Source organism: Cherax quadricarinatus, chromosome 78, assembly GCF_038502225.1.
Source record: "Cherax quadricarinatus isolate ZL_2023a chromosome 78, ASM3850222v1, whole genome shotgun sequence".
In the NCBI taxonomy this organism is placed as follows: domain Eukaryota; kingdom Metazoa; phylum Arthropoda; class Malacostraca; order Decapoda; family Parastacidae; genus Cherax; species Cherax quadricarinatus.
This window is the reverse complement of record NC_091369.1, coordinates 1325193-1340580: the sequence shown is the minus strand read 5'-3', so window position 1 is coordinate 1340580 and position 15388 is coordinate 1325193. Positions and strand designations below refer to the sequence as shown.

The following is a 15388-nucleotide window of genomic DNA, read 5'->3' as shown; positions in this document are numbered from 1 at the left end:
TAACAATAATAATAATATAAGGTATACAGGTCTATCTAACATCAAAAATAGTACTGTATAGAAATCCCTTGTTATGCAGGACATTTCTGGCAAAGTAGGTCAGTTTTGTCCCAGGATGCGACCCACACCCGTCCATTAACATTTAACTAGATATATATATCTTTACAACAAACTCTCGACTAAACAAATTTCATATCAGCCAACACTTTGTGTGGACTTTCAGATTTAAATTTAAATTCTTAATTTCCAGTTACTGCATTTCAAAATAGTATACAATAACGAGAAAGTTAATTGGACAAACATTTCGGGCAAAACTTAATCTAGATTTTTAAGATTGTATATAGTTGGTTTTATTATATTATTAAGAGTATCTTGCCTCATTAAAAATAATAAATCACACTATTTTCTTCTTTAAAACTAGACTAAGTTGTCCCCGTAATACTGGCTACCTATTACCATTTTGATTATTGTATATTTCGTAATGTAGTGATTGGAAACAAACTCTAAATATAATTCTAAATCTAGAAATCCTCACAAAAAGCATTTACTGAAACCAAACTTCCCGCTAAAACACCCAAAAGCTTGAACTACATTGAACAAGCTTTAAAAATAACAAGAAACACTAATGAATACTATAACATGCCTGGAAACATAAAATATAAAAGTTATCTTAATGTATGCTAGGTCAGGCTTTTTTTTAATGCTATTTAGTAAAAGTGGTCAAAGGAGAATTTATTACATATAAACAACAATAATGAGAATAAAATGGCCTCCAGCCCTCTGTCTCTAGTAATAATCTTGTTTATTTGCAGTTTAGCCATTGGTAAGTTGATATATGACTAAATATTTCTTAGATAATTGTATGTAGACTCTATATTAAAAGTTATAGTTAAATAGGTTGTCTATATAAGCTTAGAGAGTAAGGTTAAGTGGAGGGGCTGAAAGGGCATAACCTTGTACCCTTTAAGAGGGAGCCCTGATGCTGGTGAAGGTCCTTGATCCAGGGAGATGGAGCTCTCTCCCCTTCATTGGATCAAACTGATGACTTTCCACTCTGCAAGTGCTGTATGACCCTTATAGGTTTAGTATATACCCATGAATATACAAATAACTGGTGTAGATTATGTGAGTTAAGGCTGTTCTATACACATATCCCCTCAAGGAAGGTTCCTTGATGTTGGTGAGGGGCTCTTGATTTAGGGAATTGGATCTGTGCTCCAGTTCCCCGAATTAAGCCTGAATGCCTTCCACATCCCCCCCCCCAGGCACTGTATAATCCTCCGGGTTTAGCGCTTCCCCCTTGATTATAATAATAATCTATACACATGTTGTTATGTATGATAATCTTGGTATTTGTGTATATCTAAATAAACTTACTATCCTCAATATTCTATATCCACAGGTGAAAGATCTCCAAAATGAATTACTACAAGTCATTAATTGTTGATTTTGAAATATTTTTTGCTATATCTTTTAAGATCTTTATTAATTCATTGTCCAGTGATTTTGTTTTTAAGTTTAAGAACTTTTGGCTCACTGATTGATTGTTTTATTTCCAGATTCTTCACTCAGTGTAAAAGTCAAGGTCGAGCCCTCAGGATTGCCACTACAGAAGTATGTTGGAGACACACTCACTCTGACGTGCTCAGTTAATTATGAGAAGGAAGAAGAATCCAAATTCAAGATGAATTGGGTTATTCCAACAAATGCGTAAGCTATTCTCTGTATCTTTGTGAATGTTGCAGTTTTGTATTTATGACTACTTTTTGGTACTTATAGTAGAGCTATGCTCATATCCTGTCCTCTATAATTAGATGACTCACGAAATCGTAATGACACAATTTGAACCGCGGGTTCAAATCCCGCCCGTTGTATGGTTTATAATTAGATGATAATTTTTAGTCTTCAGTAACAAATGCTACCTCCTCTTAAATTCTATTAAAGTATTCTACCATTCTATATTTGAAGATAGCCCTTGTGGTTTAGTGCTTCTTTTTGATTATAATAATAATAATAATATATTTCAAGATACATTTTGACATACTTTTGGTAGTGTTTTGTTCTCATTTTATAATTACAGTACAGTAAAACCTTTTCTTTGTGTTGATGGTATTAAAAATTCTTGGCTGTCTAATTTCTGTATTTTTTTTCTTTTTTAGTGTTATTTGTAGTAATCATATTTCCTTTTGTTCTATCAGTTGACATAGGCCTTTTTTTCCTGTCTTTCTTCATGATTTACATTTCTTGCTTTGGGAGCCATCTGCTTCCAAGATAGGGTGAGTCCTCACCCCCTCCCCAAAAGGAAACACGTTCAACATCATTCGCTTAACAGCAGTCTTGCCAGAGGCACATACATACTGCAGTTAAAACTATTCTCCAAACAGCAACATCCACACACTTCCTGCAGAGTGTAGGCACTAAAAGTCCCATTTCCAGGATTCAAGTCCAGCTAGCCAATTTCCTTAAATCCCTTTATAAATGTTATGCTGCTCACATTTCAACAGCACATCAAGCTAATTCGATCTAACACACACACACTCCAACCATTCAAAACCTTTAAAACCTCCCTCACCCCTTTCCTGGGACAACCCCTACCCTATATGTGCCCCAGACATATCCTCTTAGTCATCCTAATCTGCTCCAGCCCATCTAAATATCCAAAACACCTCAGTAACCCCTTCTCCTCCCTTTAAATTTTACCTTCTGTAACCTCCACATCATTTAATTTCTATGCTCAGAATTCACTTTGTAAGGTTCAGACTACAAATTGTTCTCAAAAATGACAGCTGTACTACCTCTAGCCTGCTCCTCACTGCAACATTTAAAACCCATGCCTCACACCCATATGAGTCTTGGTACTACAATACATTGCCTTTTTGTATTAATAGACAAACCTCTTACTTTCCACAGACACCTCAAAACTCTGTCTACTTTTTGCCCCTTGTCTTCTATGGTTCACCTCATCTTTCATAGAGCAATCTGTTAACATGTTTAATCTCAAATATCTAATTATGTTCACTTTCAATTTTTCATTGTCTAGATTTTTTGCAGGCAGTACACCAGTGTATAATCCTATTTTTCCTAACGTATGTTGTGAACAGATTTTTTTTTTAGCTCTTCATAATACGTATACTGTATGTAATGTTGTTACAGAATATTCAGCTGTAGAAATGTAAATAAAAAAATATCCCAGATTTAAAAAATACTAGTAATTACAGAAATAAGACTTAAAAACTTATTAGTAGATACAGGCAAAGATGACAGAATAACCACATACCCTGTATACCTGGAGAGGGTTTCAGGGGCCAGTGCCCCCGCGGCTCGGTCTGTGACCAGAAGTGGAAGTGGAAAACTTCCTCCGTAAGCCATGCGTGTCATAAGAGGCGACTAAAACCCCATCTCCAGTATAAATTACTAAATTTAGGTCACCTTGCCTTGGTGGGATATGGCCAGTTCTAAGATTTTATAGCATCATCAACAGGGACATCAAGAAGCTACCAGCATACTGGTGAAATATGATTTATGAGGAGGTAGTACATACAACAACCAGTGGAAATTACAAAAACTGTCAAACTAAACACTGAATATAGAACACCATGAACATAGATCTGCTTCTGAACATACAAATAAATACAGGAACCACAAAAATGGGTAATCACATTTATTTAATTATATTTTTTTCATATTGTACATTGTTAACCCTTGATGCTTGTGAAGGGCTCTTGATTCAAGGAATAAAAGCTATGTTTTTCCTTGGCCCTTCAGGGGAGTAGTGCCTTGATGCTTATGAATTATGAAATTCCAAGGAATTCAAGCTACCCTCCAATTCCTTGGATCAGATATGATTACCTTCCATTCCCCACGGGTTATATGACCCCCAATGGGTTTAGCATTTATTAATTGTATAATAATTTCAGCACTGTATTGATGTACATACCTTACTCTATGCCATTAATTTTTACTACATTTATTTTCAAACCAGTTTTCTACATTCTACATTTTTTTTCATCAAAATACAGAGTGTAACTTATGGGGGGAAACTAAAGAAGTGTAGATGTTGAAGAATTAGACACATGCAACATCTTAGTATCTATTTGCAGATGTTTTGCCATTAAGTGATTTTGTCAGTACAATACAAAGACATAATATGATGACTGCAGAACTATATACAAAAGATTAGGTAATCAGCCCCTCAGCCTTGGAGTTGATGACCACCACCGTGGTGCTCTTCACATTATGTCCTTATGCGTCTAATTGTTCATCTTGTCAGTACTGTATACCATTCATGTACAGTGTTGGTGTTGTTCATATTGCATCTTATGTAGTTGAGAAAAAATTGCACCCTAATAAGAATTTCAATGTTTGTTTTATAGACAAGAACGAGTGTACCTGGACGAAGATGCTGGGCGAGCCAGAGTAACTGTTATAGACTTGGAGGAGACTGATGGAGGGAACTACACCTGTGGGGTTGAGGCTGAGCCTGATGCGCCAGTGAAAACAATAGTGTATGTTGTTATTTTGCCGCGTGAGTATCTGGCTCTTATTGTGAGGCCTCTTTTATCTTGTTCCTTCATTATTACTGATGATGTCAATATTTTAATTAAACTCACCTAATTATATTCTGTCACTGAATTTTGGGCTTTCTTTCTATGCTTGTTAATTAATATTATATTATTTGAGTAAACTCCCTTCAAGGGGTATACCTCAATGCTACAGGACTCTTGGTCCTAGAAATTGGAGCTACCCTTTCCTTCCCTGGATCAAACCTGATTATCTCCCATTCCCCAAGTGCATTATGTCCTGGACAGGTTTAGTGCTTACTCCTGAAAATAATAATAATTAATAATAATGTAAGTAAAGAATGTAGGGAATAGTGGTCTCATCTGCATCAGCATTCCATGTTACATCACTGGGAAACCTAGCTAGTAGAAGCCCCACCTTAGGGTCATTCTTGGTTTCTAACAAGGCAAATTTGCTGAATCATACAGAGAATAAAGGGGGTCTAGTAAATCAATATTTCTGTATGTTAATCCATAGTTGTACACTGACATATTCAATACTGTTATTATGGTGCTGTTTTTTGATGAGCACTCCATTGCTTTTATACTTTCTTGTGCAACATTTTCTTTCTCTATAGTTTGGTGTGAAAGTGCTCATGAATTTCTTGAAAGAAGAGGTACTCAGGAATTATAACAGACCTAAGAAATTTTATTATTACTACACTTTTAATGTAGCAGCTGTCTCTCACTGAGGCAAGGTGCCCTAAAAAGAAAAACAGAGGTTTTTATTTTTACATTTAGTGATTTATACAGAGAAGGGGATACTAGCCCCTTGCTCCTGGCATTTTAGTTGCCTCCTACATGCACGGTTTACAAATTAAGGATTTTTTTCCACTTCCCTATGGAGACCATTATTATTATTATTCTATTTATTTATTTTTTATTAGTACATTTTTCCTGTAATTATGCATTAAAAACTGAAGAGAGCTATGTGGAGTTTACCTGGAGAGGGTTTCAGGGTCGATGCCCCGGCTCGGTCTGAGACCAGGCCTCGTGGTGGATCAGGGTCTGATCAACCAGGCTGTTACTGCTGGCTGCATGCAAACTGATGTATATGCTATTTTTGTATGTATTTTGTATTCTATTATAAAAATTGTTTTGACGATAAGTCTAAGACTTAATTTATTTCAGGTGGACAGGTGTCTCATTGCTCCGCTGATGCATTCAGTTGTGCCACCGGACACTGTATTTCTCCTCGCTACAAATGTGACAGTCGCCCTGACTGTCCTGATGGCTCTGATGAAGTTCAGGAGCACTGTGGTTAGTAGTTGTGAAATGTAGCATTTGAGCTATTTTATTATCTGTACCTACTTTCTCAAAAAAAAAAAAAGGGGTACATATGCCCTCATATGCATGTGCTTGACCTATTTAATTATATATATTGCACTTGAACTTTATATAATAAATGATATTAATGGACATCTTGTTAAGTTATCATGTACTTTCTTTCCACCTTAACATTCTTGAATTTCTATTTTGAAGGAGTTGATCCTTGCATAGATAAGCTTGCCTGTGAAGATGGACGTTGTCTAGCTCACAAAATGTGTTGCCGAGAACGAGACCTCTCTCCACCAAATTGCACCATAATGGCTACAATACAGTGTTGTAGACAACTTGTGCATCCTGGTAGGTATTCAGTAGATTATTAATTATGTGCCTTGTTTTGAGAATTAGGAAGCCAGAATCATCTTTTCCATGTGTAGCTTGGTTGATAGCATCCTCAGCTCACACACTGATGGTTCAGGATTGATCCCCAGCACAGGTTAAATGTGGACATGTTTCCTTACACCTGCTGCCCCTGTTCATCTAGCAGTAAGTAGGTACTTGGGTGTAAGTCGATTTTTGGGGGTCACATCCTGGGGGACAAGATTAACTTAAATTTCCGGAAATGCTCTCCATAATTAGGGCTTTTTATGTAGTATGCCACTGATGTCAGCTAAGTCTGTATTAGTTATACCTGGAGTATACCTGGAGGATGTGCCAGGGGTCAATGCCCCCCACAACCCAGTCCATGACTAGGCCTTGTAAAAATAAAGATCATTATTACTGTTATTATTATAATTGTTGCCTTCTGACAAAACTGTCCCTCTAGCTTTATTTACTTATTAAACCTTCAGTAAGCCCTGCACACGTTTGTGTGACTACATTTCTCCAGAATTCAGGAAACTTTGAAATGTGCATGTTAAATTAAGGGTCTTGGGGAAAAAAATTGTTTGGTTCATAAAAACCCGTGGATAAACTATTTTGTATATAAATTCCATACTGCTAGGGTGTTTTTCAGAACAGCTTGTTTGCTATGCCAGGTCAGGGGACCCTGACTACCTGCTGCTCATTTATTAAAGTAAGGGAAGAGGCAACTTGTCTTGCATTAGTATTTTTCTTAGCCATTACTGCTTTACCAGTGCTGTGCTGCTCTCTCACCCACTGTTTCTGCTGACTCGAGTTTGTCTACATGTGAGGTGCATATACTTAGATATTTTTTGTATTTTTGCAATGATTTCTGACATAATACATTGGTATGCCTTTTTAAGTTTATACAGAAATACCACACCTTCAGAGGTCTTCACCTCTCAAAGCATTTAAAATGGCTGAGGAAAACTTTACATGAGGCCAACACTCAGACCACTGATTCTATCCAGTAAGCCAGTGGTCACTCTGAATGACTACGACTACCACGTGTTAGGAAACACCAACGTCTTTGACACAGCATGCCAGAGGCTACTGCTGCTGTCTGTGCCTCCTTCAAAGAGCTAATTGCAAAACAGAACAAGATGCCATGTGAAGATCTGTTTCTGGGGATTTTTTCCCACTAACATATTGGCAGTTTGGAGGGGTATGTCATATTTGCTTCTAAACTGTTGTATCTGGTCACCTCTGTGAAGACAGTGATTATGTGTGAGTGAGGTGAAAGTGTTGAATGATGATGAGAGTATTTTCTTTTTGGAGATTTTCTTACTTTTTGGGTCACCCTGCCTCGGTGGGAGATGGCCGACTTGTTAAAAAAAAAAAAATTGAGACTTGTTAAAAAAAAAAAAAAGCACACATTCGATAAAAATTGTGATGCTGATTGCAAAATAAAGCATAAAAACTTAATACTATCTCATATCAAACAGGTTGTCATTTGATCTGAGACTTTATCATAAAAAATGATCTGCTGTGGCCATAATATACATGTATTTATTTTATTATTACAGCCCTTCTGGATCAGGATCTGTATTATTGGGAAGCAAAGCCAAGTCTTCACCAACAGTGGAACAACCAACCAGATTCTACACTTGTTATGGGTAAAATTAGCTATTCTTGTTGTTGTTTCAATCTTCTGATTCCAAATGTAAGTTTATCAAAAATTAGGGGGACACAACAATGTAGTAAATAACTGAAAATAGTTACAGGCTTCTAAATATTTCATTTATAATAGGTCTAAATTTGTCTTCAAGATGAACCATATTTTTACTCTTTCCAAATTTCTTTTTTTTAATTTATGTACATTAAACAGCGACAGCAGGGTCAGCAAAAGAATTTCTATACTAGGAATGGGGGCTTAGGAATGACTGTCAAGTTAGAAGAGAACTAGGAGAATAATTTTGAAGCAGTTTTTTTTTTTTTTTTTTGGTTTATTAACATATCATCCATACAACCAGGTGAGCCTGGCCCATGGCTGGGCTCCAGGAGTAGAAAGACTAGAAACTCATCAAAGGTATATCACAGGTAAGGTAGGCCATTTTCCACCAAGGTAGAAGAAGAAACACTTTCATCATCATTCACTCCATCACTGTCTTGCCAGTGACATGTCTACACTACAGTTAAAAAACTGCAGCATATCAACACCCCTCCTTCAGAGTCCAGGCACTGTATTTTCCACCTCCAAGATTCACATCCGGCTAATTGGATGTGAGGGGGGGAGGGGGCTGAAGGAATTTTAGGGGACTGATTTTACCCCCCAAGGCACCTCTCCTGAGCTACAGTGATGTTAAAAAAGATTCATGTTTTCTTGCGCTTTATTAAATACCAACCACTCTTACACTTATTTTATATTCTGTACTTTTACCACATGTAACTTGGGTAAATTTAATCTGGAGGTATCAAGAAGTAAGTCCTAATTTCTCCCATGTGTTCTTCACTTCACATAACCCAGTACAGTGGACCCCCGCTTAACGATCACCTCCAAATGCGACCAATTATGTAAGTGTATTTATGTAAGTGCGTTTGTACGTGTATGTTTGGGGGTCTGAAATGGACTAATCTACTTCACAATATTCCTTATGGGAAAAAATTCGGTCAGTACTGGCACCTGAACATACTACTGGAATGAAAAAAGTTCGTTAACCGGGGGTCCACTGTATTTCATAAGGTGCAGATTTTCAGGAGCATGCCCCACACATAATGAGAGTTTACTGTATTACAGTGATATAGTCTCTAACACAAAATAAACTCAAATCAGAAAAAGTTACACAATTCATGTCTTATTTTGTATTGTTTGCAGTTTTTAGTTATATGTGACCTCTAGGGATGTGTTGAAACAATTGCACAGCACAATTTGCTGTCACCTTCAATTCTGTAATAATACTTAATTTTTTTTTATTTTTGTGGGGCTGTTTGCTTTGTAAGATGCATTAATAAAATATCAGTGAAAAAACTAGCTTAGCCTGTTTACTATACATTGCTTAGGAATGACATTACTGTATATTACATTTAATATTTTATTTTTATTCCAGGATGTATTGTCGCAGTTGCAAACTTGGTAACAGTTGCAATTATTGTGGGAGTGCGATACCATCTGTGGCGCTCAAATGGGACCTCCTCTCGTGCCCACTATCATTTGAATCGACTAAGGTCTGCAACTCTCCGTCCATTTGGTCTGGGCTCCTCTGTCTCCCCACCATCAACCACAGATCAGTATCAGCTGAGGTCAGCAGATAGCATTTACTCAAGAAGAATTCCAGGTTTGCGTTCTGATTTACTAGCTCCAGAAATCGTGCGTGAGCAGCGCCAGCAATACACACGTCAGCAGCGGCCATTTAGTGGAGGAGTTGTCTTGTGCCCTCCTTCAAATTCTCAACCTCCACATTACTCTCAGCTTCCAGTTACTCCTTCAGGTCCACCTCCCTCTTATCATCAGGCAAGTTATGCTTCTTGATGAAACGGCTGTCAGTTATAAACATCTTTCTTGAGGAACTGTTCTGGGTAATGAGTTGTTTATTACATCACCTAATTAAAACTTTCAGAGAGAATGAGATAGTGTAAACCAATTATAAGTTGAAAGTATCATAAATCAAATATGAATAGGATTTTTTATATTATTATTAACACATTGGTCATTTCCCACCAAAGCAGGGTGACCCAGAAAAGAAGAAACACTTTTGTCATCATTCACTCCATCACTGTCTTGCCAGAGGTGTCCTTACACTACAGTTATAAAACTGCAACATCAACATCCCTCCTTCAGAGTGCAGACACACTACTTCCCACCTCCAGGACTCTTGTCTGACCTGCTGGTTTCCCTGAATCCCTTCATAAATGTTACCTTGCTCATACTCCAACAGAACGTCAAGTCATAAAAGCCATATGTCTCCCTCACACACAAACCCTTTTCTACCCCCTCCCTCCAACCTTTCCTAGGATGTCCCCTACCCCACCTTCCTTCCACTACAGTTTTATATGCTCTCCAAGTTATTCTATTTCATTCCATCCTCTCTAAATATCCGAACCACTGCAACAAACTAAATACCGGCATTGAAAAGTACATAAAAGTAAATAGAGGGGTTTGGGATATTGGCTGTTTGGAGTGACATCTAAAGTGTCATATCTGGGAGCCTCTGATTATGTGTGAATGATGGTGAAAGTGTTGAACCATGATGAAAGTTTTTTTCCTTCTTTTTGGGTCACCCTGCCTTGGTGGAAAACAGCTGATTTGTTAAAAAAAAAAAAAGTATATTCCATCAATAAATGTACAGTACTAAATGTACATCACTATCACACCATCATAAAGGCGAAATATTGTAAGCCACACCATTGTAAAGCAAGGCTCATCTGTACTCTTTCTTCTGTAGTTCAGTTTTTTTTTTTTTTTCAGTAAGATTAATTAAGAGCGGTAATAGGTACTATAATTTTGTATTTTACAGGTTGTCGGAGCACCGCCCCCTCCATACTCTTCTCGTGATGATCTTACCGTACCAAACTCTAGCGAAGGTTCGTCTCTCTCCTTGCTGTCGCCACTCCTCAACAATGCCAATACCAATATTAACAACAATGGAGACATCAATGGTAACAATACACCACACCTAACAGTGGTACATAACCATAACATAAGTCATGCTACAGCCTCCACATCACATTCCTCGCGTCACACAGGCCCACAGACTCGAGGTAATAAGTAAAATCCTATTGTAAAGGATTCTCATGCTCTTGTTTGCTTTAAAATGTATATGTTGTTGTGAAAGCAAACTGTAGCAGCTGTGTGTACAAGAAAATTTTAATTAGTCACTTTTGATAATGCAAAAAATTAGACTTGGAACTTGAGGTCATCAATACTTTGTTAGCATAGGTATATGTCATGATACCTTAACTGAAGGTTAAATTTATCAATACAGACAAAATAAATTGTAAATATATCACCCAGTCAGTTTAAATAGGCTTTGGTAAGCTAATATAGGTCCATTACAGTGTCCCTTTCCCCATACAAAATGCAACGAGCAAAATAGAATGCTATGACTGGTAGTAATAAATAATAGATTAAGACGTAATTTAGATCTGTGTCTGTGTAACGAAAAAAATATTTTCTGTATGTAATGTGCAGTATAAATATAATTTGGGACGTTGCCATAAAATGAGTAAGCAAAAAAATCTTTTAAATCTGCTATGGACACTGGTACTGTATTACAGTACTTTGATAATACTATTTACATTCAGTTCTTCCATCAATTTTTATTACTACTTATTATATACTGAGTGCCAAATGATAATATTTGTAAGAAATTTTGTATATTACGTACATAAAATTGAAAGAGAGAATGGTTGTTATATCTGAATGTAGAATCTCCCAAAGTATCTTATTGTACACATGGGAAGCTATCTCAGTCAAGTGCATATATAATATATGCTTTACTACTCTTTTATAATGATGGATTATATTTTAAGCAAAATATTAATGAATAATAGCTGAAATTAGGATGTTTAAAACTCTGGTGATGGTGTTTTTCTCAATATTCTTCACTCCTTGTTGTAACTAATCTTTACTAGATCTTTAAGTTTCCAAACATTTCTTATGTGAAAATAGAATTTATATGGCAGTAATTACCAGTAGATGCTGTTAAAAAGTGAAGAATTGGGCAAGATATTTTTCTGGAAAACTGTTTATCGTTTTATAAGTTAAGAGTCATTGCATTGTGTATGAGAGAGATTACCTGTTTGTGATAACTTGTTCATAATTACAGGAGCAGCTTTATGCGTGGTGTCCCACCTTCATTGTTTAGTCATATAATTCCTAACTTTCCAGCAGATGTAACACACTCACCTTAACTGGGTCCCATTCCTGGATTCTGCTAGTGTTTGCAAAAGAAAAAGCTTTCTAGTATTTTTTTTAGGCACTACATTTTTCTTGATTTGTAAGTGAGACACTGAGAAGAAAACTGATAAACGTGTCAGCGAGTGATTTTTTTTTTTTTTTTTTTGTCACACCGGCCATATCTCACTGAGGCAGGGTGACCTAAAAAGAAAACAGAACATTTTTCTCTTTAAATTTAATCATTTATACAGGAGAGCGGGGTTACTAGCCCTTTGCTCCCTGCATTTTAGTTGCCTCTTGCGATATGCATGGCTTATGGAGGAAAAATTCTTTTCCACTTACCCATGGAGAATATTGCATTTTCTATACTAAAATGTTAATCATTCTTATAAGTATCATAATACATCACTCAGATTGGCAGGTTCATCACTTTCTACCTTACCTTTCCTATACACAATAAAGGGATGTTTGACCATACGATCATGCACAAAAATAGTGAGTTGGCTCCCTGGAAAACTGATGAACTTACATACCACCTTAAAGATTGTTAAATTTGTTTTACAGTGAGACTAGTTTGATCGAAGTTGTATGGTTGGTCATGGAGATATTGTTGCAAACATGCTGCACATGTTCGTAGGCGATCTTCTTGAAAGTGTCATTTGGCAAGTTCGTTGGTTTTCTTCTAAGCTCCTCAATTGTGGCCTCTTGTTCTAGTTTATGATGCTAAGAAATCATCTTTGTCTATTTTTGGCCCTGAAAGCCATTTTGTAGTGTGTTTGCACCTTCATTTTATATACATGTTTATTTTAAGGTTCAAGCACCACACTTACTATCTGCATATTCCAATTTAGAACATTTGAACATTTTTTTTTAGTGCTGTATTTTATCATTCATGTATCTGAGGACTATTTTAATGTGTGCAAGTGTAGCATGAGTTTATCACTACTTTATATATAGTCTTTTCTCTGCGGGTGACAGTATTTTGGCTAGAATTGCTCTTAGATCTCTGTATTTGATACTTTCGGTATTTTATCACAATCTTAGATACAGGTACAGTACTTCGTCTGGACTGTACATTGGTTTTTTCCTATTGCCATCATTTCTATCTTTCAATAAATTATGTTATACCTTGTTAACTCCATTTATTTGATATATTATTCTTATAGGGCTTATTATTATTTATTATCACACCGGCCGATTCCCACCAAGGCAGGGTGGCCCGAAAAAGAAAAACTTTCACCATCATTCACTCCATCACTGTCTTGCCAGAAGGGTGCTTTACACTACAGTTTTTAAACTGCAACATTAACACCCCTCCTTCAGAGTGCAGGCACTGTACTTCCCATCTCCAGGACTCAAGTCCGGCCTGCCGGTTTCCCTGAATCCCTTCATAAATGTTACTTTGCTCACACTCCAACAGCACGTCAAGTATTAAAAACCATTTGTCTCCATTCACTCCTATCAAACACGCTCACGCATGCCTGCTGGAAGTCCAAGCCCCTCGCACACAAAACCTCCTTTACCCCCTCCCTCCAACCCTTCCTAGGCCGACCCCTACCCCGCCTTCCTTCCACTACAGACTGATACACTCTTGAAGTCATTCTGTTTCGCTCCATTCTCTCTACATGTCCGAACCACCTCAACAACCCTTCCTCAGCCCTCTGGACAACAGTTTTGGTAATCCCGCACCTCCTCCTAACTTCCAAACTACGAATTCTCTGCATTATATTCACACCACACATTGCCCTCAGACATGACATCTCCACTGCCTCCAGCCTTCTCCTCGCTGCAACATTCATCACCCACGCTTCACACCCATATAAGAGCGTTGGTAAAACTATACTCTCATACATTCCCCTCTTTGCCTCCAAGGACAAAGTTCTTTGTCTCCACAGACTCCTAAGTGCACCACTCACTCTTTTTCCCTCATCAATTCTATGATTCACCTCATCTTTCATAGACCCATCCGCTGACACGTCCACTCCCAAATATCTGAATACGTTCACCTCCTCCATACTCTCTCCCTCCAATCTGATATTCAATCTTTCATCACCTAATCTTTTTGTTATCCTCATAACCTTACTCTTTCCTGTATTCACCTTTAATTTTCTTCTTTTGCACACCCTACCAAATTCATCCACCAATCTCTGCAACTTCTCTTCAGAATCTCCCAAGAGCACAGTGTCATCAGCAAAGAGCAGCTGTGACAACTCCCACTTTGTGTGTGATTCTTTATCTTTTAACTCCACGCCTCTTGCCAAGACCCTCGCATTTACTTCTCTTACAACCCCATCTATAAATATATTAAACAACCACGGTGACATCACACATCCTTGTCTAAGGCCTACTTTTACTGGGAAAAAATTTCCCTCTTTCCTACATACTCTAACTTGAGCCTCACTATCCTCGTAAAAACTCTTCACTGCTTTCAGTAACCTACCTCCTACACCATACACTTGCAACATCTGCCACATTGCCCCCCTATCCACCCTGTCATACGCCTTTTCCAAATCCATAAATGCCACAAAGACCTCTTTAGCCTTATCTAAATACTGTTCACTTATATGTTTCACTGTAAACACCTGGTCCACACACCCCCTACCTTTCCTAAAGCCTCCTTGTTCATCTGCTATCCTATTCTCCGTCTTACTCTTAATTCTTTCAATTATAACTCTACCATACACTTTACCAGGTACACTCAACAGACTTATCCCCCTATAATTTTTGCACTCTCTTTTTTCCCCTTTGCCTTTATACAAAGGAACTATGCATGCTCTCTGCCAATCCCTAGGTACCTTACCCTCTTCCATACATTTATTAAACAATTGCACCAACCACTCCAAAACTATATCCCCACCTGCTTTTAACATTTCTATCTTTATCCCATCAATCCCGGCTGCCTTACCCCCTTTCATTTTACCTACTGCCTCACGAACTTCCCCCACACTCACAACTGGCTCTTCCTCACTCCTACAAGATGTTATTCCTCCTTGCCCTATACACGAAATCACAGCTTCCCTATCTTCATCAACATTTAACAATTCCTCAAAATATTCCTTCCATCTTCCCAATACCTCTAACTCTCCATTTAATAACTCTCCTCTCCTATTTTTAACTGACAAATCCATTTGTTCTCTAGGCTTTCTTAACTTGTTAATCTCACTCCAAAACTTTTTCTTATTTTCAACAAAATTTGTTGATAACATCTCACCCACTCTCTCATTTGCTCTCTTTTTACATTGCTTCACCACTCTCTTAACCTCTCTCTTTTTCTCCATATACTCTTCCCTCCTTGCATCACTTCTACTTTGTAAAAACTTCTCAT

At 37.4% G+C, this 15388-nt stretch overlaps 1 protein-coding gene across 1 annotated transcript; it reads left to right on the top strand.

Moving 5' to 3' along the window:
• The first annotated feature begins 753 nt into the window (after positions 1-753).
• On the top strand, positions 754-12229 carry LOC128701537 (uncharacterized). The gene is made up of 8 exons (XM_053795261.2): positions 754-823; positions 1560-1710; positions 4374-4525; positions 5691-5819; positions 6042-6185; positions 7754-7843; positions 9275-9678; positions 10682-12229. The coding sequence occupies exons 1-8, from the start codon at positions 766-768 to the stop codon at positions 10934-10936; spliced, it is 1383 nt and encodes a 460-aa protein (XP_053651236.1). The 5' UTR covers positions 754-765; the 3' UTR covers positions 10937-12229.
• Positions 12230-15388: the final 3159 nt, after the last annotated feature.